Raw genomic sequence first — 25,635 nt, 5'->3', positions numbered from 1 at the left:
TACGAATTCAAATTTTCTGTTTTCGGCGACTTTTGTAAATCTGTTTACTGTCTGGCAAGCGAGGTAGTTTCTGCTTACTTATGATGACATGCTCGGTACAGTCCCCCCTCTCGTAAACATCTTCCTATGCCACTGGTTGAGGACCTGGGATGATCACCAATATGATGAGCATTGCGTTCTTTCTCAAACTCTTTGTGACCTTTATGCGTGCAGACCGATGATCTCCCCTTGCAGACTACGAAAAATTGGAACAGATTTCAGAAAGTGCATGGATAAGATACTGGAAGAGGAACAAAGCCAGCTCTCCTTGATCTTGCTAAAGCAGTGTCCACAGTAGACCAGAAATGGATGGCGATTCAATCGGGACAGCGATCGTCCGGTCCACACTGCGCTTGAAAACGATATCTCCGCATCTTTATCCATATGACGTGACTGAAGGTCGATGTGTACGTGTAGGTTTTGTTTGTCGAAAGCGTTGATACAGCAATATAAAATAATTGAAATTGAGCAAAAAAGAAGAGTGAGGGTGTTAGATGTTGCGACTGAACTCGTAGAGCACGTGAATTAAGGTAACTACTCCCACAATTTCCATTATTAGATTCAACCGATCACAATCGATGTTGATCAAATCCATCTCTCGATGAGGATTGCTCAATCGCGATCGGTTTGAAAGTGGATTAAGTGTGGACGTGACGATTCGTTTGCCATCGAATCGCGATCTAAGATTGCGATCCAGTTGCCGGTGTGGACAAGCCGTAAAGGAGAAGTCCAACAAAAATGAACTTATCTTGTATAAGTAGATCTTACGAAGACAAATCAATGGGTATATAAGATACCCAGCTATCTTCGCTTTCCTAACCGAAAACGAACGATGTTTCTGTGCTGTGCAACGGCAACGCGCCCACTCTCCGCTTCCTGGCCGGTTGCTTCATTATTTGTATATAGGCGAGTGTTCGTAAAAATTGTGGACTGTAAATATGTTTGAGGACCAAGCTGTATAGAGTATATACACCACCCTTTATTCAAGTCTGTATCTGCCACTGATTCTGCCGCACCTTTCAATTAATAGCCAATAAAGGCGGCGTGTCCCGTAACGTTGACGTTTAGCCCCATTTCTAGGGGTCACGCTACGCCCATGAGTTACCGATGGCCGGTATACCGTCATTTGCCAAAGAACAAGTCCTCCTGAGTCGAGAAACCAAATTTTGTGAGTGTTTTTGTCCAAGTGAATTACATTTGTGCTTGTTCGCGACTGGAATAATATGCCACGCAGACAAAGCACGGGGAGTTTGCATACGATCTACATAAATATTATCGCAGCTCGTCTGTTCGTCTTTGGGCTATTGCAAAACAGCATTAATTAATTCTTTGATAAAGAGAAAACATTTTTTTGTAGTGCATTAAAGCCTAGTCGCAAGAAACCGTACTATGGAAAAAACGGAGACTTGTGTGGCCTGGTGCATACTGCATATGAAAGGAGAACTTTCACCAAAATCAACAATCTCTTAGATGAAAGCTATCACTTCATGACACAACCCCTAGCAACCGTTTACTGCAAACTTCTACCATAACGGAGAAATAAATAAATCATTTAAATGTCCTCCGTGGGCGTCTTTAGTACCCGTATGTTTCTGTGAGACTAAATCATTGCTGGTTAGCAAGGAAGACCAATACCTGTGCACTCTTCAAGGTAAGGATTGTGAGACATATGGTAGCAAGTTGTGATTTATTGATTAAAGCAAACTTGGACCCCAAACTTATCGTGATGTGTTTCTTTTCTATTATTTGTCTAGTACATTTGTGAAACTTAACTAGGCTAGTGCTGGGTTTCCTTTGCTTAGCGGTACACCTGTTTTGAACCGAAAATGAGTGCGATTTCTTAGTCGTTTATTAGTCTCTGCTACAAAAAGTTTGTCATGTGTATGAGATGCTACACATGCGGTGAGCCTGGGATACATGCGGTGAGCCTGGGGTACTAGCTGGCACTCTTCTAATTAGTCGGCACTCCACTCAGCACTGTTTTCATAGTTTCTGTTACGGCATAGACTGCAGGTTCTTCATTTGAGCAGATATTGCCATACTTATACGAACCTGAGGTAGACTCAGACAAGGTTGAAACTCTGACTGGAGCAGATGATAAGGCATTAGAGACCGGACATCTATAGGAACGAAATTAGGGCCGTCTAGACAACACCGACTGGTGTTCATGCAGGTGGATCCCGCAATGCAATGAGTATACCGTCAAGGAGTTCCTTTGTTGTCAAGAGATGGTCGCTTTGAGACACAGATTAGAGCAGGAGCAACAGACACTGGATTGCATCACTCAGAATTCAGACTTCTACAGGGTTGTCTTGGAGCGTGAAGTTCTTTGCACAGCTATAGTGGCAAACATGGATAGGTTGAGAGAACCTTTGGAGGAACCTTTGCCGAATTCGTATGATGAATTTTATGAACAAGGTTGTACATTTACTGACTGCATTTGGGTTTTTGCAGGGTACTGCGCTTGGCTGCTTACCGCCAGTTTATGCTGGGTGCATGATCGTTTAGGTCGAGCTGTGAGAAAGGTCATATCAGCTTGTGTGGTTTCCTTGATTTGAAGAACATTTCCAGAGCCCACAGGCATGCATGTACACTGGCTATGAGGAAGCTGATGGTGCATTGCCACTTTGAGTTTTGCATGCAATTTATGTTTACCCAGGGATTGCAATGATGGTTGTCAGTGTTTGTGTAAATTTTAGTACTGCCTATAGGTGATTGCAGGTGCCCCTTCATAGGATTCTTTGACAATGTAGAGATTGGTATCATTAGGTAAATGACTTGCAGTATACTAGTCAACTAAGTTTGACCAGTCATTCTTGTCTTATGCTGCTTGACTACTTGACTTTCATCTGGTTTTTCTACCCTTGGAATATTATCAGTGTGGTATAGCGAGCATTCTCTTTAGGTGTGACTGCGGTTTGTGTACGTGTTATATTAGTCTAGCGTAAACTAGCGTTGAGTGCACTTGTGCAGTAGAGTACGTGTCGCTCACTGTAGCAGAATAGATTCTGGTATAACCGGTCCACTGAGTCGTTATACGCGATATACTTAGCCTAGACTACAGCAGAGTAGCATTACGGCTGGTGAGCTATACAACAATTGACGACGAGGATATACTCGGAGAGTGGCGAAGAGTACGTAGCCACAAGAAGATCGGTACGACACTGAGAAGCACCGATACAGTTGCGACAAGAGATTGTCATTGAGCGATAGGAGTTCGAACTATCAGAGTAAACACACGACCGTATGGCTGCTGCAAGTTATCATGGACGTTTGGAGGAGTTCAGCCCAGGAATTGACACCGTAGAGACTATAAAGAGAGGTTCTTCTTGTATTGTACGGCTAACTCGATCGAAGATGGAGACAAACAGAAGGCCGTGTTCTTGACGAGCATCGGAGGGACGACCTACATCCTATTGAAGAACCTAGTAAGACCGCGACTGCCGCAAGATCTCGAGTTGGAGGCGCTGATTGACGTGCTAAAGAGGCACTACCAGCCCAAAGTAGTCGTCATAGCGGAGCGATTCAAGTTCTTCAAAAGGCAACAGCGAGAAGGTGAGTCAATCGCTGTGTATTTGTCTGAGTTGCGTCGGTTAGCGAGGGACTGCGAGTTTGGAGAGTACTTAAAAACCGCGCTACGCGACCAACTCGTATGTGGGTTGAATAGTGAAGCACTACAAAGGTTAAGTGTTGGCAGAGGCAGACCTTACATTAGAGAGGGCTCTGCAAATATTACATGCATTCGAAGCAGCGAGACAGGAGACTAAGGTTCTTCGTGGGTGTGCGCCACAAGGTCCGCCCACTCTGAAGTCTGAGACCGCGTACATTGTTCGGAAAGACACAACAGGTGTCAATACGAAAACCACTAAACACGGAAGTGGTGTCGAACAAGCATGTCACCGATGCGGAACGAAAGGGCATACGCCACGGAATTGTGGATTTAATACACAAACGTGCCATTTTTGCAAGAGACAGGGGCAAATTTGTAGAGTATGCCGGAAGAGAATGCAGAGTAGAGATTCCAAGCACGCAACACGTGGAAAGGGGAAGCCCCGAACTACCCATCACGTAGACGAGGAATCGCTTAGTGTTGTTTATAGTATCTCGGACAAGAGAGGTGTTACAGTGGAAATGTATGTGGCTGGAAGACAGATAGAGTTAGAAATCGATACCGGAGCAACAGTTACGGTTATTCCCACTAGTACATATCAGAAGTACTTGAAACATATACAGTTGCGCCCAACTACCACCAGATTGCACGTGTACAATGGACAGCCCTTGAACGTGCAAGAAGAAGCGGAAGTTCCTGTAAGGTATAAGGGACAGCAAGTAAATGTAAATTTTCATGTGGTAAAAGTGAAGAACAAGACCGCCATCCTAGGTAGAGACTAGTTGAAATATTTTAAACTAGATCGGGATTCAATGTTCACTGTACAGAAATTTCAGGCAATAGACCCAGTGGAAACTTTCTACAGTTGTTTGGCACTGGGGTAGGTACATTGGTTGGATATTAGGCCAACATTATGTTGAATACGGATGCCAAACCAAGTTTCATCGACCCAGACCGATTCTATATGCCTTGCATACTAAGGTCGATGCTGAACTCGAACGGATGCGGAAGGAAGGTATCCTGAAACCAGTAGAGAAGAGTGAATGGGCAGCACCCATCGTGGTAGTTCGAAAGGGGGATGGAAATGTTAGAATATGTGGCGACTACAAGGTCACCATCAACATCTATTTTGATTTGGATCAATATCCGATGCCGAATCCAGATGACTTGTTTTCAACCTTAGCAGGAGGGAAGAAATTTTCTCGTTTAGATCTCAAACAGGCCTATCAACAGATGTTAGTAGACCCCAGAAGTCAGCAATACCTAACCATTAATACACACAAGGGCATGTTTACGTACACAAGGATGCCATTTGGCATAAGCTCAGCACCCAGTATATGGCAACGAGCTACAGATAAGGTTCTATCAGGACTGGACGGAGTCATCTGCTACCTACATGATATTCTAATAGTGGGCAACAGTGATGAACAGCATAACCAAAGATTATTCAAGGTCTTGGAAAGACTGAACCAAATCGGAATTAAGCTAAAAATGGAAAAATGTGACTTTGGCAAGTCTAAGGTAGAATATTTGGGGCACGTGGTGAGTGCAGAAGGCATATCCCCATCTCGGAGTAAGATGGAAGCGATTCAAAATGCACCTGACCCTAGTAACGTGACTGAATTGAAGGCTTTCTTGGGACTTCTAAATTATTATGGGAAGTTCTTACCAAATTTTTCATCGACATTACAACCACTATATCTTATTGAAGAAACAGCAACGTTGGAAGTGGTTGAATCAACAGAGAAAGGCATTCCGGCAGGCAAAACAAACACTAGTGAAATCGGACTTACTAGTACATTATGATTTGGGTAAGCCCATCAAGTCAAGTTGTGATGCTTCACCATATGGAGTAGGAGCGTGTCTAAGTCATGTTATGCAAGATGGCACTGAACGCCCAGTCGCATTTGCATCACGAACACTAGCTCCAGCTGAGAAGAATTATGCTCATTTAGAAAAAGAGGCCCTAGCCTTGATTTATGGAGTAAGACACTTGCATAAATACCTGATGGGAAGGAAATTTACGCTAGTAGCCGATCATCGACCGCTACTGAGGATTCTAGGAGCTAAGGAAGGAGTTCCTACGCTAGCAGCTGCACGACTGCAGCGCTGGGCACTCATATTAAGTGCGTACAGCTATGAGTTAGAATACCGGGGAGGGCAGGAAAACAAGAAAGCTGATGTATTGTCTCGACTTTCTATACCAGTAGAAGTGATTGATCCAAATGAACAAATCTTTGGAGTGGATTATTGTGAACCATTGCCAATGACTGCCAAAGGGATTGCAAAGGCAACCCAATTGAATGTGGTGCCAAGGAGAGCATATCAATATACTCGATACGGATGGACTACCAGAGATGTTGACCAATCCTTACAACCATTTGCTAAACGTGCTAATGAGTTATCGATTGGAGGTGGCTACTTATTGTGGGGCAGCAGAGTGATCATCCCAGAGGAATTGAGAAAGACCGTATTAGCGCAGATACATGAGGGTCATCTAGGGACCAGCAAAATGAAGGCCTTAGCCAGAAGTTATGTGTGGTGGCCAAACCTGGACAGGGATATAGAAGATTTGACAAGATCATGTGAACAGTGTCAAAACCAGAAGAGTAGACCAAGTACTACTAAACCCTCACATCCATGGATCTACCCAACATCACCATGGGAACGTGTCCATGCAGATTTTGCAGAATTTGCGGGGAAGCAGTATTTACTTATTGTAGATGCCTTCTCTAAATGGCCGGTAGTCCACGAACTGGGTATACATGCTACTACAGGGCAGACAATTGCAGCTATGCGAAGAAGCTTTTCTTGTCATGGATTCCCACAGCGACTTGTAACCAACAACGTGCCTCAGTTTAGGGCACAAGACTTCAAGGAGTTTATGGAGGCCAATGGAATCAAGCATCAACTGACTCCACCCTACCATCCTGCATCTAATGGACAGGTAGAGCGAATGGTACAAGAGTTGAAAAAGAGCTTGAAGGGTCGACCAGCGGGAAGATCGATAAGTCATCAAGTGTCTTCGTTCCTTCTATACTATCGTACGACTCCACATATTGCAACAGGCAAAACTCCTGCCGAACTGTTGATCAAACGAATACCAAGAACCAAGTTATCTTTGTTGCGGCCAGAGGTAAGTGACATTGACAGAGATGAGCAGAGAATCAAGTTCGAGGAAGCTACCAAACGATCAAGACAACTGGATCCTGGTTGTAAAGTCAGTGTGTGGAATCCACGTCAAGATAGTCGTGGTAGGTGGTTGGTGGGAACCGTTGACCAACAGCTAGGAGCAACCAACTATTTAGTGAATGTGGAAGGACATTCCAGGCACGTGCATATAGACCAAATGCGGTGGAGAGATCAATGGAGTGTACCAGAAACAGCTGATGTAAGCGTACCAGAAATAGAGGTGGAAGAGATACCAGTACCAGTCATTCCTGTGTAAGAGATAGGACAAGTAGTTCAATCTACGCAACACAAGGACCAAGAAGAGCAGTCTACCTTGATCTCCAAGAAAATGTTATCACCTCCAGAAGACCACGAGATTGAGACTCCCAGACGATATCCAAAGAGATAAAACAGACGGCCACCAGCAAGATATCGTGAACAATAGATAAGGACAGCACCAGACTAAGGAAGGGAGAGTGTGGTATAGCGAGCATGCGCTTTAGGTGTGACTGCGGTTTGTGTACGTGTTATATTAGTCTAGCGTAAACTAGCGTTGAGTGCACTTGTGCAGTAGAGTACGTGTCGTTCACCGTAGCAGAATAGATTCTGGTATAACCGGTCCACTGAGTCGTTATACGCGATATACTTAGCCTAGACTACAGCGGAGTAGTATTACGGCTGGTGAGCTATACAACAATCAGGAAGTTCCACATCAGCTATGCTTGACTTTCTTCCTTTGAGTGGCTCGTTTTCTGATTGTCTAAGCTAAGGCTTACTGCATCTTGCAACAAATCATGGATATATCTATATTGTTTTTTCTAATGTATTGCTTTAACAACCCCTTTTTAGATTTGGGATGCATCGGTTTCAATAGTTGCTCTCCTTCCTTATTAGTAGCCGGCTTTCTTTGGAGGTTCATGTTGTGGTCCAGTGCTGCCAGCTGCATTCTTACTGCCATGCCCTTGTAGCTGAAATGTTCTCGTTTTTGGCAGTATTTTGTCAACATGGCATGATAGGCTTCTAGGTTCCCTGTATGGCAAAACAGGGTTAGGTGGCTGATGTCATTCAACAGTTTCTTATCTAGCACAACTTCCTTCAATGCCTGATGTGCTTGTGACCCTACCTTTAACCATGTTTCCTTTGTCTTTCTGTAGCACCGAGAACAGGATGAGCTCATTGATGAAATTTGTTGTTTCCTGTTCAGCTATGGATGATTGCAGTGTGATGTATGATGGAGGTCCACTTCTCACGTAACAGGCTTGCATCATGGTTGCATGTGGCTGCATTCCACCATAGATGGTTTGTCACTGAATGAATCCATTGAAATAGAGAACTACATATGATTTCTTTGCAGCCATTTTTGCCAAGGTTTATGCATTTTTTTGTCATGTGTCACTCATCATACTGATGTTGGATGTTAGGATGCTTTGTTTTCATGAAATTTGTTATTTGTAGATGTCTGTCGGTAGCCAAGATGTTGATGTGGATTCCATTGTCCCTCATGTCTCATAAACGTACTTTTGTAAAGCTTAAGAAAATAGCCGGCACCTTTGATTCTTCTTTAATTCATTGAGGAGTGCATGGAGAGCACGCACTGATTAGGCCAATTTATACACGTAGCTAGTGGGGAAGCTGACCAAGCAGAATGTCCTAGGAGTGGACTTGGTAATAGCATGCCTTCATTGCCTGGGTCAGTAGAATGTAACTCTGGTGCTCTGCCTTGTGCAGACCTTTGCAAAAAGCTATACCAGATCACTGGTGACAATGTGGACGTAGAGATCAAAACAAAGTATATGACACTTGATCGCAGAAACAAGTCCTTGCACTGGTTTAATCTTATGTCAACTGACGAAAGGATTGTACCGCCAAGTGTTTTGTCCAAAGGCAAACCACGATGTTCCATCTTGGCAGTCTCTGACGCAGCATTTCTGCTAGTGATCAACAATACCTTCGTGATGAGTTCGCGGTTCTTGTTTCTAGAGTGATCACTAAGTTTCTCCCTGCATTTGCACAGCTTTCAAAGTTTGTGGTACAGCACATCATCCATGATCACATGTTTGATGCCAGTAGGAAATCAGAGAGACACTGTCTAGGTCTTCTTGAGTTAAATGAAAACAAACAACAAGACATGGTCGAGATAATGTCTCATCTCAATAAAAGATATGGTCCATATCAGTTTGATTATGGTGGCAATGCCAAATTTCAACCTTTTGTGCGCTTGCAGTTTGGTGGTGATCAGCTCACTGCTGAGCGTGCACGAAACTCGAAAAGGGCTGTTATCAAAGGTCTGGTGCCATATCAGAGACTTTAAGCACTCTTGCCACATGCAGAAGACTTTCACTGCATGATGAATTTTGTCAATTTAATGTATGCAAAAATCTACAAGACAAACAGCAGTGGTGACTTGGGCACAATGTACAATCTCCAAAACAAACTAGATCGAAGACATATTTTCTGTGACACAAATAAGAACTATAGGGCATGCAATAGCTTTCTTCAAGATGTCCTAGACGGATATATCATTGCTTGTGCTTTGCAACATTTTCTTATGAGGGGCCAGGAGGACATGGATGCTGTCCCACCAGGACTTCCTGAACATTAATGGGAAGAGTGGTTTCATGGAGAGATCATCAAAATCGTGGATAAGTTTGTTCTGCAGTGGGAACATCTGGAACAAGATAATGTCAGCTTCCATCAGTCTGTTCAGAGAGGACAGCCATCAGAACAAACCCAAACAGTACTTGATAGTTCTAGTGAGGGTGAGCCACTTGATGAAATGCAGTCATAGCCACTACATCAGTATGCCACTACATCAGCAGTAGTTGCACAAGAACAGGAGCCTCTACCACAGATCCAATGTCAGCAACTGTACAACAGACACCTCGAAATTTCATGCACGCGAGTAGTTTTCCATGTCATGTAACTACTTGTGGCCAGAGCTTCTCTTCAGCTGATAACAGAAGGTGTCATGAGCAAATAGCACATTGCCTGACTCATGTTCCTTCAGATATAGATCAAACCCAAGAGTCAGATAGATTGTGCAGTCAAGAACAACAGTACAATGACGACCATGTTTTCAACTATAGCTGCAATTTTATGGAAATGTCTCTGTTAGAGCGTGACTTTCAAGATGCAGTCCATGAAATGGATGGGCCAAGGCTATTACGAATCTGGAAATTTAAAATGCTTCACTTCAAAGATGCTGGTAGAACTAAATATGCCTTGGAAGCATTTCTTTTTCAAGCTGATCAGCTGGCTCTTCTAAGCCCATGGGACGCTACAGCCAGCTGTGGAATAGAACGTTCAACTTGCATGCATGGTGATTTTGGTAGGAACATACCCTTGGACTTGATGGTGGAGCACAACAACAATTTCATCAAAGAGATGATAAGAAGCCAGGGTGCTAACGTGTCATTCCAGTCAGCATAGCAAGTAAGCAGAGCATCAATGGGTAAAGTCTGTTCTCACCAGCCTCGACAACATGCTAGCCATTGCTGATGAATCAAATAAACATGCTGCAGTGGGTAGGAAGAAGAATGTTTTGTTGATAGCAAAGGAAGCAAGGGGAAATGTCAGGAAGCAAACCAGGCCAAGAGCACACAAATCTTTTCCATCAATGAAATATGATGTGCTGCAGCAACTGAATCTTTGGAAGTTATTCTAGTGGACTCGCAACCATAAGAAAGCCCTCGCCAAAGTTCAGCATCTGGAATCACTAGAAACACTAAGAAGTACTTGATTATGTTGGCAGTTTGGTAGGAATAGAATTGTATGGTATATGTTGCGCCTACAGTAGAAAACATGTATACTTTTTCACATGATGTAGACTTTCGGTTTGTATAGATTTTCTGAGTTATACTATGTTATGACTTGTGACATGTTGATTGTGATAGTACACAGGTCAAGTGCTCCTATAATGTTGTACACATGAAATTTCAAGAGAGACATCTTCAATGTATACCGAGTTTGTACAATTCACACATACCTATTCCAATTAATTTATATCCTTAAAACTGAGCCCATACCTCATTAAGTATAGTTATAATGTTCTGTGCATGCTCAATAGTAAAGACTGGAGTTAGAGCTTGGATGTCTTGTATGGTAAACAACTGCCCGGCGTTCTCTACGACTCAATGCAGTGCATAATCAGAAAGACCTGTTACCAAAGTTGGGTGAGTATACAAGGCTGATCTTCAATTCCAAGCTCTGTCTTCACCCTTATCTTGTACTCCAGAAGAAGAAACTCCAGAAGCATTCTTTGTTCAGTTTGCAAGTGATGGACTATCACAGGAGAAGAGGTTGCAATCGATGTTTCAGCAATCAGAATAATTTGCAAACCAGGGCACTGATCTGGGCTTGCACACTGACACTGTACAGAGCATACGTCACAGCACGTATAGCTGGTGTTTCCTCTGTTAGGGACTGCATCAAACACTGCTAGGAGCATACTTCTTCTGCAGTGTTGTTGAAATACTCCTTCATCTATTTATTTGTGTGTCACAGCTGATGTCCATGATATAGTAGATAAGCAAAACTTTGGCTTCAATCCGTGCCAACTCTGCCAAGCTCTTGCAATTACGCTTCCAAGTCAGCTGGAGGGCCATAGTGAATGACTGTTGTCAGACTCTTCACATCTATCCCCATCCCTAAGGCATTTGTTGCAAATACCACTCGACAAACACCATTGGCATCCCTCAGAGACTGCAAAACGATGTGTTTGTTGCTGTCTGGAGTACATGCATGGTACATTTCCACAACTCGATTTTGTGCCTTTTTCTCACCTTCTGGCCAGTAAGACTAGTCACCTAGTTCATAGTGGAAATGGGTACACAATAAGGAGCACACACTCTGTGTTTAGCAGTAGACAAGAACCCTTGGACAGTTGATTTGCTTGGACTTTACCAGCCTCAGCAAAAAATCCAACGTCCCTTTAACATCAGAACGTACTCTCTGCAAGGCTAGGAAGATGTTATCACGCTCTGGGCTCTTAGTAATCACATAGCATCTGCCAGACAATCCTAAACAACTCACAATGACCTCTTGTGTTGCCTTGGACGCTGCTGCTGTCAAGGCTAGAATTGGAGCGCACACCAGAGACCTTAGCTCTCCAACAACACCGCACCAGACACGAAACGGTTCATCTTCGTCCTCCTCTACCAGCTGTGGTCTAGCAAGGCCGCCCCTATATATTTAAAGCGACATTCGATTACACCAACCTACACATAACAGACAGCGTCAGCCTCAACCACTGAACAACCGTATGAACTTCGTCTGCAACGATCGCTACAACACGATCACGGAAAACGCCTTCTTGAAGCGCTAATCGCCATGTTTTCTGTCCAACTAGAATTTCAGGGCTTCCAAATACGATTTCAAACTTTCCAGCCTTTCTCTTCTTGTCAGTAGCTTGGCTGACACCTATCATAGAAGCACAAACACCGCACTCGGTCATGTACGCAACCTGGTCTGTCATCAAAGACAGCAACGGCGCCACGACGAGAACAATAGGGTCGATCGCAAGCGCCCTCGAATAGCCCACTGTTCGCAAAACCTTGCAGACGTTGGGTAGCAGGTGAAAAATCAGTGACTTCTCAAACCGGTGGGGAGGCAAGCCAGAACATCGTCACCTCGGACAAGTCGACTCAGCGCCAGGCGTTGCAGAGGCTTTACAAAACGCAATGTCAAACTGGGGACAAGACTGGTCAATAGCAATTGCCATTGCATCGTCGGAAATTGATGAACGGACGTGGCACGATCCATCTTCTGAAGGCAACGCCATTTGATCTCCCGTTTAGGTAGATATCTCACTGTGGTATACCACCTGGTACTCTAATAAGTAGTCATTGAGACTCTCATAAGTAGTCATTGAGACAATTAACACCATTTGACCAATGAAATCTACCGCGCTGAGCGAGCGGCGATTGTTGATTGGTGCGGAATGCTATGATTTGCCAAGGGTACGCCTATTTCCGAACTGGCTCTCTATAGAAGCGCGCCCACACGTTTCTTTCTTCCCGCTCACTTTTGCCCTTTCCCCGTCTACTCTGTGCTTTGTTTACGCAGGCGCTTGTAGAAACATCTGGGATCTGAGGCTAGTGGCTGGCTGGACAGTAAGCTTCACGAAGGAAGATATTGAGCCTTGCATATGTCAACAAGTTTTAGTATTTGGTGAGAGTTCTACTTTAATTAGACCTAGTGGAACAAAGCAGGTTCTCGCCTAGAAGTCGATCTGTACATGTGCTAAACTTTTCTAGCATAACAGTTAGTCAAAACATTAAAAATAGAGGTTTGCAAGCATATCATCAACGTTCATGCACACTTCCTACCTTGTGCAGTTTCCGCAGATGAAGATTAGAGCTAGCATGACCAACGTGACTCTTGTAAACAATGTGGCCGTCATAGCAGCTCGCAACTGTAAACGCAATAAGATATCTTCAGAATAGAAATGCCGAATGTGTTGGGAGACTCCACCCTTGTTTGGCAAACTACACATAAAATAATTAATTGAAGCGCAGAACACGCATTCCATGCAGAAAGAACCTAAACATTGATCATGTATTAGTGTATGTGTTCCGCTAGAGAAATTTAGCAAAGCGGTTTCTTACAGAGCAGAATTCTATTGACGCATGTCGTCATCTAAGTGCTAAGGCCCCGTACGTGCAGCAAAATAATAAAATGATTTAATTAAAGAAATGTACGATTTCGCACTTACGAACTCTTGTCTTTGAACAGCAGGTTGTCTACGAAGCACTGCTCTTAGTTTGCATATTCCCACGCCTAGAAGTTGCAAAACACGTAGGCGTTTCTTTGAAGAGGTTGTAGATGGTAAGAAGATCTGATAATTAACACCTATAGTAACATATGTATACATGCGTACGTGTAGGCGACGAAAGCGTGGGGGAATGGGGTACGTGCTCCCACAAATCGTCGTCGCTCTAGCTATCTGTGATACAGATTTTTACTCTTGTTTCAGTCTTCGTTCACCGCTCAGACAAAGTCAGATTGTTTGAAAAATTATGTGCCGTTGGTCTCAGGCTTCCTACGCCAATGGCATGTAACGATTTACGTATCAACGATAGCCAGAGCAGTGGTCTAGGCAAAATTGCAGCATAAAATTGAGCAACCTGCAAGGGCGTCGCTGGGCTTCCAAAACTGGTAAAGCCAGCTGCTAGCGATTTAACAGATATGGGACCTTAATTAAGTCTAAAATGCCACACCTAAGAAATTCTAAAAGCATGCCGTCATGCACCAATCATGCACGCCCATGCGTAGCGACACCACCTAGGCAAGGCACAATCCAACTTTAGTTTACTAGTTGTACGGACCGTATCCGTAGGAACCTCGCGTTTGTGAGTAACACGTCCAAGGGCGTTTTCTGACCGTCTACTGAAACTTCGCGCCCTCTAGCTAGACATTAGTAATTAGGTGTTTACAAGGACCTGCCCCAGATCTACACAAGAATTACCAAGTGTTACCGAGATCAACCAAGGACTTGACAAGTCGCAGCAAGTACTTACCAAAATACTCGTCCAAAACTTGAGCAAGGGCACGCATGGAATGTAAACAAATTGCTGGCGCATGCGCCAGAGTACTGAATGTATACATACACCTTCTATTCTTCATGAAACTCTCAAACACAATAACCTTCTAGGTATAGCTATACTCTAGCCTCTACTGCGTAGTTCTCTAATCCTCCTCCTCTGAGCTGCAAAGATTGCGTCCTATTGATGGTAGTCCCTCTAGATCTGATTCAGCTTTCGACTTGACAGCTACTCCTGCCTCCCTACACTTTTGATTGAGACTTTCCCATATGACCATCTCATTTTTCTCCAACATCTCCTTGGAGTAGAGCTTCTCAAGACAGTCTAGAAAAATGCAGACATAAATATATGTATTATAGAGCATGAAATGCTTTATAATTATTTCACATACCAGCAGATATACCCATTCAATGTTACTTCATTCCTTCACTAACATTATTATGAAAATTTCAGGTTCGTGGAAAATCCCTAACAGGGGGATTATGTGGAACCACTGTAACCAATGATGCACGAAAATCTTCATTTACCATCGACCTACCCATGCAATCGGGCCTAACAAAAGTGGCTGCATACTCAGGGTGCCAAGCAGATAAGCAGGTACTGACAGGATAGTGCAGCTATAGCTATGAATGTACTATGAAAGAAATGAGCAACTATAGAAATAAACTTTGTGTAATGACAGACTAGGGAGTGATCAAAATGTGTCTATTAAATTTTTATGACCAGTTGTTAGGGGTTCGGAGAAATCATAAGTAACAAACAGTTTGAAATGTACATGTATTCCATGCTCTGTAACTGCTTCTAAGTTAGCTACACGACAGTAACTTAATTCTTTCTCTACTACACTGTGCATTATTGCCTTACTCGTAACACTATTGCATTGAGTCAGAGAAAGCGCTTTGCGTGAAGTCGGACCAATTTTTCTGAATATGGCTTGGCTCAGTTCTTTCTTCGAGAAAAGCTGGCCTAAAACTTCCCTCGCATACTTGGTGACGTCTTGCTAGCGTACATGCCAGTCAAGTCAACATTATGGACAACCTGTAACAAGAACATACAAAAGTTCTTAAACAATAACATAGCAAACTGGACTGATATGTATGGCAACCGGAGTAGAAACTTCGAGTTTTGCCTCCTTCTTAATAGGTTGGTAGCTCTGTATGTTGCAACAAAATACTTCAAGTCAGACAGCACTCTTTCCTAAACACAACCTGAAATACCTTGACTCTACATATCTCCTCGTCCGATTGAGTTGGGATGTAATGGAATCCACTTTGGACTCTATTCTCTTGAGAGTCTCCTCTATTCCAATTAGCCATGGCTAACGTCTTTGCAGAAACAGTCTACAAAACATTGCAAGTTAACAATGATACGAGTAAAACATGGCTATAGACTGATTATAATTATCTATACTGAACTATAATTATCATTTTCCAAACAACATAACCAACACAACACGTTAATTAAGTCAAAGCAAACATAACATGGTTTGGTTGGCTTGAATTAAAGGTGCAGGGTCACGCTCGGACATGCGCACTGGATCCCTTTGAAAAGGGTGCCCTTTTTCCAACACTCAGTAACCATGAGGACTTAGACACTCTAATTTGCACTGAAGGCAACGCTGACTGAAGTCTCTCTATAGCCTGAATTGGAACGATCAAGACATTGCAATATGAGCTTGCGTTAGACCGTGACTCTGGTAGCGGAATTTTTCTTCTAAAACCTCAAACTGAGGTTGCTACACTGCAGTTTTGGTAAAATTCGACAAGCACCATCGCACTTTGAGCCAGATCAGAGTTCCTTACGCTCTGCACGTGACCAGAATGCACACGTCACATTCCCGTATGTTGCATCTGCGTAGTGACGTCTTTCTCTCAGAGTAACCAAGCACACTCAGTTCACAGTGAGCATAAAAAATTTGTATTGTTTAACGGTTACACTGCTGCTGTACCCGTCAATCGGTACCTAAATAGCCGGGTTTGCAGCAGTTTCGTCTATTGGTCTTTGCACATGCTCAACATATGAACAGCATTTAAAGGCTTACTGGCAATCGAAACTGATTTTCTTGCCAGGACACTTGAACATATGTTACGTACAATAGGTACGACGCAAACACTACCTCACTTGAGATCGGCACAAGTGTGCATGTCCGAGTGTGACCCTGCACCTTTAAGTTATCTACTGAAGTTGGACTTATTAAAGGGTAACTGTAACACAAAAATCAAAAATTCTTTTATGTTGGAAACTGATAGTTCTAGTTGCATACGTGACAGGAAAAATAATTTAGATTTTTAAGTTAAGTCTTCACTGAGATACAGCGGGTCAAAGTTGCTTCTGGTTCTTCAACTTCCGGTAACGTGTTATAATGGGCGTGGTGTAGTGTGGCCTAGCAGAGGGCAGACTCCACGCTAGCATGTACTGTAAACAAAGGAGTCTGTGGCGAAATAATGGTTCGGTGTTGTGTGGCTGCAGGATGCACCAATTCACGTAAGTCATAAGCAATCGTGTTTCGATTTCTGAAGATCCCCAAACTAAGAAAAGAGTGGGAATCTCAACTAGGGAGGACAATTGCAGAGACGTTTGTGTCGTCCGGGCAACTACAACTGAGTACAACGCGTACTACTGAGTGGACAGGAGTCTGTAGTAGCCACTTTTAGCTTGATTTCTTCGAGATACGTACAGCCAGGTCTATTCAAGAACTTGGTCTGGGTTGTAGAAGAGCGAAATTGAGGCCACCATTTTCCATCTACCTGCCTCCACACTTCAAGATCGCAGCACTCTGGAACCTTCACAAAAGAAAAGGAGAGCCGTATTTAAGAAGCGGGAAGGTAAGGAGACTCTCGTGTAGGACTAGAAGTAATGTAAATGGCTAGGAGAGGTCAGCTAGACTCTTTCTTGACTATACATAGACTTGCATCTAGGTGCTTGATCATCATGTGTAATGAATGCAGTCGTATGCAGTACAGTAAACTGTACAGTAAAGCCAAACCCTGTGTCAACATGAATTCAACGTACAAACTTCAACTCATTTTGTTCTCTTTCTCACAGCAATAGCTAGAGTTTTGCATGGACTCACCACTGTGTCACTATTGTCATTATTATTGCGTCATTATTTGAGACAACCTCAAGTACGTTTTGACAGCACACGCACTCCACACGAGTACACTTGTACGTAACCATCATCTCACAACGACCACAGCTGCACCTGTGATGGTTGTTTACTTACCCGAGTGTGCATCGATTACGTTTGCTACTCCTACTTCTACTTGCAATGATGACAGGCTATCGGGTAGCCTGTCCTCTTGCTCATCCGCTTCCAAGGCAGCAGGCGATCTCAAAGCTTCAGAGACACTGTCGCTGAACTCGAACCTGTGTGGTCTAATCACTCTAATGACTCCCAGCAGAACTTCTTCATCCTGCGATTCATGCAATGACGGAACATTATCATCACGTAAGAAACTTCCAGAGGGCTCTCCAGAAAAATTACTCGTTGCTGCCATCGCCTCTACCCTTGCAGCGTTGCCTTGGATATGAAGATGTAGTCATTTTTACAGGCAGCTGACTATACAGACGCACACGTGTCTGCCTTCTGTGACCTGTACACGACACCACGCCCATTACACCTCGTTACCGGAAGTTGAAGAACTGGAAGCAACTTTGACCTGCAATATCTCAGCGAAGACTTAACTTAAAAATCTAAAATTATTTGTCCTGTCATGTATGCAATTAGAACTATCAATATCCAACATAAAAGAGTTCCAGTTACCCTATAATTAATGATACAATCATATCCTCATACATCACTAAATACATGACAAAGCATCTAAATGCTCCTGATAACAATTAAATTCAAGTCCTTAGTTCTATTAAAAAGAAACACCACAGCATGAAATAAAGACCGACCAAACGACGCCTTTGACCAACCAACGAGAGGCCATTTGACATGACAATTGATGATAGTTATCCACAGCAAAACAAATCACAGTGAGGTGCTCTTTCACAACGCTAAAACTCTCTACATGCGCGTTCTACTCTGTAATTCAGTCATCTGAGATTGCATGCAACATGCATAGCGTCTACCCCAACGTTGCCCTATGCCAGGAATCAGGTCTGTACTGAGTACAGTTGCACATCCCAGGATAGCTACTGTTTCTGAACAGGTTGATTACACTTTGGAATATGAATTGCCAATTATTTTCTGCCATTTGTTGCCATTTTGTAAATCAGGTGGGTAGAGTTTAAAGAGGTCTCTCCTCAACCCAATGAAGATAGTGTCATTGCCTAAATACTATTCACTGTACATGCAGCCAGTGAGACTGTCCACAAATGACCATGACAGACTACCGTTACTACTTAGTATGTGCACATTACAGGGCACTCGCACAATTAGGCTTCCGATATAGGCATACTCTACAATACAAATCTATAGCTATAGCTGAGCTGATTAAATAGTTTTATGAAATCACACTGTTCAGCATAAACATATCCAGCTGAGAAGACACAACTTACATCACACCAACACTTAAGAGTCATGACACGCTTCAGACTCAAAGAAGGGTTATGTAATCAATCGCAAAATGGCAGAGGCAACGGGGCCGCTTCAAAATGGCAGCTACGGCTCTGACCAAGTGGCCGAAGAATTTGAAATCCTTATTGCAGGGTCTGAAACACTGTCTGCAATCTTTCCAAATTTGAAGTGTGTTACAAAAAAAACTTGAAACTGGTAATCATGACAAAGAGTGTATTGAGTATATACGTATGTAAAGTCCAGCACACCACTTGACTGTGCTCCATGAAAACAAAGTGCAAACTCATGATTACACCAGTTTCAAGTTTCATTTACACAAATCTAAAAGTAGTGATTCTCAGAATCTATCTTAATTAAGTTACCGTATAAGCTCACAATAACCCTAATAAGCCCTGCATCTACAACTGGCCGAAAGAAATAAGCCCTCGGGGGGGGAGGGGGTTGTTATATGTTAGTGAGACAACGAAAGTCCCGGAAACACGAGTCCTCCTAGACAAGAAAATGTTCAAAACATTGAAGTCACATAGTAGATTTACTTGTGTAGTGTTCCAGTTGCATCTCCTAATAAGTTTTGAATTCTAGTAGAACCAGCAAGTTTCGCAATTAACTCCACACATCCCACTTGCTGAAATAGATAAGCCCCGTAGCAAAGAAATAAGCCCCACATCTCCAACTGGCTGAAAGAAATAAGCCACACGGGGCTTATTTGAGCTTATACAGTATTTATAAGTTGCAATACTAATTATAGTAAGTAGTGATAGCAGTACAACTTACCACACGATGTCTTTGTCAACCTCGAACTATCAACCAAATCCTTGCTCTTGTTCTTAGTTGCTTCTGAACACAGAAATAATGCCTACTGTAACAACAACAGAACAGCTGATTTGCTTTTGCATACTAGCAACAGGAGTATATGTATTGTGATCTTCAAAAGAATATCTCACAGGAGAGTGGCTGTTACTATAAGACAAAAAGATAGTTAGTCTGCAGCGTATGATGTAACATATAACTGAACTAACAATGCAAGACCACTTGCAGTGCTTGCTGACATGACTGGACCAAAATCAGGATCTTAGAAGAAATATATAACAATGGCTTAGCAATATGTTAGTATTATGTGACGTCAAAATTACTCGCAATCATGCACTCAAGCATAACCTGCAAATAGGAAGTTACCTCTAGTGGCCACAGTGTGGCTCCGCTTCTTCTCTTTCTTGTTTATTGTATTTGTACCACGACAATGACTGCAAAAAACAAAACAGGCTTGCAACTTCTAGTAGATTATATGTTTCTGCTACATAATTAACCTGAAAATTGACTGAGACTCCAAACCAGGACTTGGTGACATCGTAGTGCTGCTAGAATTTTCTTCTTTGACATGAGTAATCTAATCACCTTGATAATCTGGTGACAAGCACTTATACTCGTCAACATGATGGCTATCCTCTTTGCTTCCTACAACCACCAACAACTTTTCATAACATGCATAATAGAAATTAACAACATTATACATTCAAATTTTTCTATTAGACGCACCAATATGTATTTCACAAATAAAACAATAAACCAGGCAAGCACACAAAAGGATTTTGGAAATTAGTCAATTGTTTTAGTGGTCACTCTCTTTATTACTAATTAAAATGCCTGAGTGAAATCAAGTGTAATGGTTTCTAGTACATTTATACAGAAAAGACAATTTATTTTATTACATATTGAGGGGGACGGTTATTCTTACTCGGTATCAATGTGTCCATATATCTGTCCCATAACTGGCTCTTTGATGACGGCAGATGCTCAGACTTCTCTTCAGCATTCCTTTTCGCACATTTCTCTACAATCCAAAAGGGCCAAGTTAGAAAGAAATAAGGCATAATCCTCAACTATTACAAAACCAAATCAATTTAAAAATTTTTATATCGTCTTGGACAGTAAGCTTATATTCAGTCTTATAATAATTATGACCGTTATTTATACTTTTTGAATGACGTTGACGAGGTTGGAGACTAGATAACCACAGCATACTAGAGGTAGTCCACAGTTAGTTTCTCGCAAATACCTCTCTTTGTCTACACAATCAGTAGCTGTCTCCCTCTGGCTCATTTCTAGCTGGCTCACATTAGTTGTACAGTTTTCCACCAGGCGAGCTAGTGTACTCTCCATGGCTGCCTTGCTCCCTATTATAAAGAAAACGTTTACACCGTTCTTGTACACAAATAATTAATCTTGACACTGATATGCCGCAGCCAACCTTAGGGACAGTATCTTGCCATCGTACTTCACACTCTGCCCACGTAAACCTGTCGCCTTTACACACACGCTGCCCCCAACCAGAAACGGTGGTTTGCTCTCGATCTTCTTTCTAGGAACGACAGTCTAGTGGCCCGGTTCATCGCACCACTCCACAACAAAGCACATTTTCTCCGAATCTGCAGTCCAATTCTAGAACGTGTACAAAAGATTGGCTACTACAAATCTCTGTAGGTACTTGGCCATGGACTACAAACCACGTCTTGAAGAAAACTCCACTTGTTGCGCACTACAAGACATGAAGAAAGTTACACGACGAAAGAGAACGTTTCAACAAGTGGCCGACTGATAGATGTCAGGCTGCTAATCTCATTTGCGGCCACGCATGCGCTGTGACGATCGCAAGCAACTATGGAGTCGTATTTCTATTTTAGTCGACATGTCTACGAGATACAAGCACGATGCCAATCGGGTGTATGTGGATAAGTAAGAGCCATGTAGGAAGTACGTTAGAAAGCATAGAAATCGTTACCAGTGCACCCCTAGACCGTTGGAATCATGCACATCGACCAACTCGTTATTCTCGAGCAAAAGAATTAGGCAAGAAGATAAGGTAGGTGGGAGGCATGTAGCGTTTTTTGCAGGTCAACTACACTGTATAGGTAAACTACGCTGTATAGGTAAACTAGAAGACGTACTAAAAGGTACAATGGACTTGGAGTCCAGACCCTTCAATCTGTAAATAATATAATAATATTCTATTTTTAGAGAATTGTCTAGTCAACATAATAATGTTTGTTAGACTAATCTACTTATTGAGTATATATTGTTGTAATAATGTGATGTGGTCAAATATCTCCATCAGATGATGTAAAACATACTTCTGCTGTAGACTGTCAGTGAGCATATACGTCTATCACAGCTGCATCAGAATGGCCATTGAAATTGCACAGGATGCTAATTTTACGACTCTTGCCATTATTGTTTTTCGTAAGTATTTGATAATTCTCTTCTATTTGCGAAGTCTGAATTGTACATTCGTATGTGCTAACTATTGTGGTATTGCAGTTATGCAAGCCGGGTTTGCATTCTTGGAAGCTGGCTCAGTCCAATCAAAGAACACAACCAACATTCTTTTCAAGAACTTTATCAGTAGTATTTGCAGTTTTCTTGCATGTTGGGCATGTGGACATATGTTTGCTTTTGGAGGTGGCAATGCATTTATTGGAAATAAGCACTTCTTTCTTGCTGCAGTTGGACGTCATAGTGAAGAGTTAGTTGATTGGTTTATTTACTATGTTTATACTATCACGGCAGCCACAATTGTGAGTGGGGCTATAGCAGGGAGAACACAAATGAGGGGTTATTTTATATTTACACTTTTCTGCACAGGTAAATATGTCAACACCGTGTTTGCATGTGAATGTGTGTGTGTGTGTGTGTGTGTGTGTGTGTGTGTGTGTGTGTGTGTGTGTGTGTGTGTGTGTGTGTGTGTGTGTGTGTGTGTGTGTGTGTGCGTGTGCGTGTGCGTGTGCGTGTGCGTGTGCGTGTGCGTGTGCGTGTGCGTGTGCGTGTGTGTGTGTGTGTGTGTGTGTGCGTGTGTGTGTGTGTGTGTGTGTGTGTGTGTGTGTGTGTGTGTGTGTGTGTGTGTAGATGCGGTGCTGTAGCTCAATTGGTTAGAGAGTGCATTTGGAGAATGAAAACATCCGGAACCTTTCAGTGTTTCAGATTCAATTCACAGTGTTGGCATAATTTCCTTCCTTTATGCAAGAATTTACACACAATTGCTTCTCTTGACTTAGAGTATAGATGAATATAATGAATATATGGTCATTGACTGTGATGGACATGACCGCTGGCTATGCAGTAACATCATGCAAAGATGTATACTATTGGGCCTTGGTGTCTCGTTCCAGCGCTGCGCCATCTGTAGAGCATGTCCTTTAACTTTTAACTCTTGCAAAGCAGCAACCTTAGGACAGATCTAATTTAAGACAGATTTTTGAAAGCTTCGGTGACATTAACATTTTCTATTGTGTCAAATTAAAAAAAACAGTTTGACAGCATTATCAAATTTCTGCAAGTACATATTCAAATAATAAGGACTGTCTCATTCTGTATGCATATAACAGTTAACCAATTCAAGATCTAGACAGTGCACGTGAGTGATTATTACATTTAGATATAATTGGATATCCTAATCCAGACAGTTAGTAAGCAAGTCTCTTCGTATAAAATCGTCCGGACTGACTATACCTCGGTCAGTTCCCATTTCATTCAGGAAGGTTGAAGTCCCTGACTGGTTACATTTCTGAAACTACCTAGACGTTGACGGTTCATAGAAAGATCAGACGTTTATGGTGCTTTGTACATAGCTCTAGTACTTGTCAGTGAAATTGAATGTCATGTCTTGCTAGATTGATAACATACTGAGAGCTTTCATCTTTTCTGTTGTCTTGCTGGCAACTACTAACGCTGGTCAGAACATCGTAAACGGCACCTCCTGTCATCCATGTGGATTTCGTGGCTGCTTCAACCATGACCTCACCAAATGTTGTTTACCGTGCTATTGCCAGCAACCCACACCACGTCACTGGGGTGTCTGCGCTTATCCTACGCCGGTTTCTCCTATGGACGGCAATCCGTGAGTGTCAAAGTCACCACGCGATGCCTACAAGTGAAGAAAACTTGGCAACTCCGCTATGACCTAATTGTCCCATCTGTTGTAGTTCTGATCTATAAATAGATTAGATCAGTTTGTTTGTTCTGTTCAGTAAATTAGACTATCGATCAAACAATGATTCATGTGCAATTGCTGCATCCTGAGCTGGAAATTGCGTTAACTGTATGCTCAATGTAATGACGTTTCCACCGTGTGTGTGATTGTATAATGGGATTCTCGTAACTATGTCAAGTCAATTCCTACCATTAAAAGTTTTGGTCAAAGGATCACATCGGTTGGGACGATTTTTAACTACATAGTTGTTCCAAAAATATTTAGCGTTTATATACTCAACATGTCTTTCTGATATGACTGCAGCCGCTTGCAATCTTCTGTCACAAAACAAAATTTTTATTAATATTACTGCATTCAGGCAGCATACCAACTGTATTGCGACCACCAAACATTGCCAGTTCCAATTTCCGATGTCCACTCTATCTTTCATTGACTTACTCGTTTTATAGAGACATTTGCTCATATCGGCTCGAAGTCGATGCTTCTGTAAGTCTATATTGTCAGATATTATGCATACACAAGTCTTTAGAGCAGAGTTTCTGCTATGTAGCAGTTCGTTCACTTGCTTTATGTCTATTTTAGGTACATTACAATTATCTGTTAGCAAAGTCACTGCAACCAAACTAACTTACGGCCAGAACCGCGACGTCTGTATAGCGTCGAAGACACGAACACGTTGGCTTCAATAGCGTTGCACATAGATTGGTATGGTTTCCAAATACATCTGATCAAAGAAAACCTGTAGGCTACATGTATGTCTTCAATTTGTCAGCAGTCAGTTCCAGCATTATGCCAGACAACAGAAAGCGTCACTTATCCGACTGCATTCAGGACACAACTTGTCTAGAGCGCGCATGCGACCAACGAACAATGCCAGTGACAATTTTTCGATGTTCCGTCTGAAGTAACTCCAAGATCTCGTTTCAGAGCAAAAGAGAACTGCTCAAAACGATTCGAGGTTTACGTCAATTTTATAGTTTGTGGAGATAGAGCACATTCACGATACTCTAAGAAGACAATTAATTTGCAATCATTCATGCAGTTAATTGTTTTACCTTGATGGTTATAAGTGTTCGCCACGACTGCCAGTACAAAAGCCACATGCAGCAACCAACATGCCCGCTTCTACAACCAGACAAGCTGCGTACCGTCGCTGGGACGCGGGGTTAATTTAATGTAAGATCTGCTGTAGTCCTCTGATCCATAGGTAGATTAGATCCCTTTGTCTGTTGTTGTGCAAAGTGGTTGGTCGATTGAACGAGGCTTCGTGTGCAATTGCTGCATCTTAATTGAGATGAAATTTACGTCAACTGCATGCCTAATACGGTTTCCACAATGTGTGACTTGTGCCAGCACATTGCGACTAACAAACATTGCTGGGTTTAATTCCAGCCAGCATGTCTTTCATTGACTTCGATCGTCACTTCACAGTCAACTGCTCATATGACAGTTTGAGTTTGTTCATATTTCGAATTCCAGCAAATACCATGCACATAAACCCTCTCTTGAAGCAATTTAATTTGTCTCTATGCCATAGGTAATTGCTTTAGCTTTATGAGTCATGTACGCGCTGCACAGTACGTCGTAATTGTTTGTACAGAAGCCAATCTGGCCAATAGCTCCCTAAAGGATAAGACCAACAACGTATCGTCTGATTGGAGGCATAGGGATAACTGAGTGGCCTCACGTGCATGAACCTTGTAAGGCTTGTCTAGTGTAGTCCTCTTAATAACTATAGAAAGAAGCCGGCCGTGAATTAATTTTC

At 42.5% G+C, this 25,635-nt stretch overlaps 2 protein-coding genes and 2 long non-coding RNA genes across 4 annotated transcripts; 2 read left to right on the top strand and 2 right to left on the bottom strand.

Annotated features, from left to right (window-relative positions):
• Nucleotides 1–2,267: 2,267 nt before the first annotated feature.
• Nucleotides 2,268–9,131, top strand: LOC134192812 (uncharacterized protein K02A2.6-like). Its single transcript, XM_062661571.1, has 6 exons — nucleotides 2,268–2,457; nucleotides 3,397–3,594; nucleotides 3,737–4,420; nucleotides 4,554–5,407; nucleotides 5,466–7,093; nucleotides 8,801–9,131. The coding sequence occupies exons 1-6, from the start codon at nucleotides 2,268–2,270 to the stop codon at nucleotides 9,129–9,131; spliced, it is 3,885 nt and encodes a 1,294-aa protein (XP_062517555.1).
• Nucleotides 9,132–14,415: 5,284 nt separating this feature from the next.
• On the bottom strand, nucleotides 14,416–15,680 carry LOC134193088 (uncharacterized). Its single transcript, XR_009972005.1, has 4 exons — nucleotides 15,579–15,680; nucleotides 15,467–15,514; nucleotides 15,226–15,399; nucleotides 14,416–14,685 (listed from the first exon to the last, which is right to left on the bottom strand). It is a non-coding gene; the product is annotated as an uncharacterized LOC134193088 (long non-coding RNA).
• Nucleotides 15,681–19,691: 4,011 nt separating this feature from the next.
• On the bottom strand, nucleotides 19,692–20,266 carry LOC134193089 (uncharacterized). Its single transcript, XR_009972006.1, has 4 exons — nucleotides 20,194–20,266; nucleotides 19,906–20,130; nucleotides 19,785–19,846; nucleotides 19,692–19,723 (listed from the first exon to the last, which is right to left on the bottom strand). It is a non-coding gene; the product is annotated as an uncharacterized LOC134193089 (long non-coding RNA).
• Nucleotides 20,267–21,548: 1,282 nt separating this feature from the next.
• LOC134193537 (uncharacterized) lies at nucleotides 21,549–23,781 on the top strand. The gene is made up of 5 exons (XM_062662364.1): nucleotides 21,549–21,619; nucleotides 21,680–21,746; nucleotides 22,026–22,123; nucleotides 22,202–22,458; nucleotides 23,551–23,781. The coding sequence occupies exons 1-5, from the start codon at nucleotides 21,595–21,597 to the stop codon at nucleotides 23,779–23,781; spliced, it is 678 nt and encodes a 225-aa protein (XP_062518348.1). The 5' UTR covers nucleotides 21,549–21,594.
• The last annotated feature ends 1,854 nt before the right edge of the window (nucleotides 23,782–25,635 follow it).

This window comes from Corticium candelabrum, chromosome 17 (genome assembly GCF_963422355.1).
Source record: "Corticium candelabrum chromosome 17, ooCorCand1.1, whole genome shotgun sequence".
NCBI lineage: Eukaryota > Metazoa > Porifera > Homoscleromorpha > Homosclerophorida > Plakinidae > Corticium > Corticium candelabrum.
The sequence above is the reverse complement of the archived record's forward strand: the minus strand, read 5'-3'. Positions and strand labels throughout refer to the sequence as shown.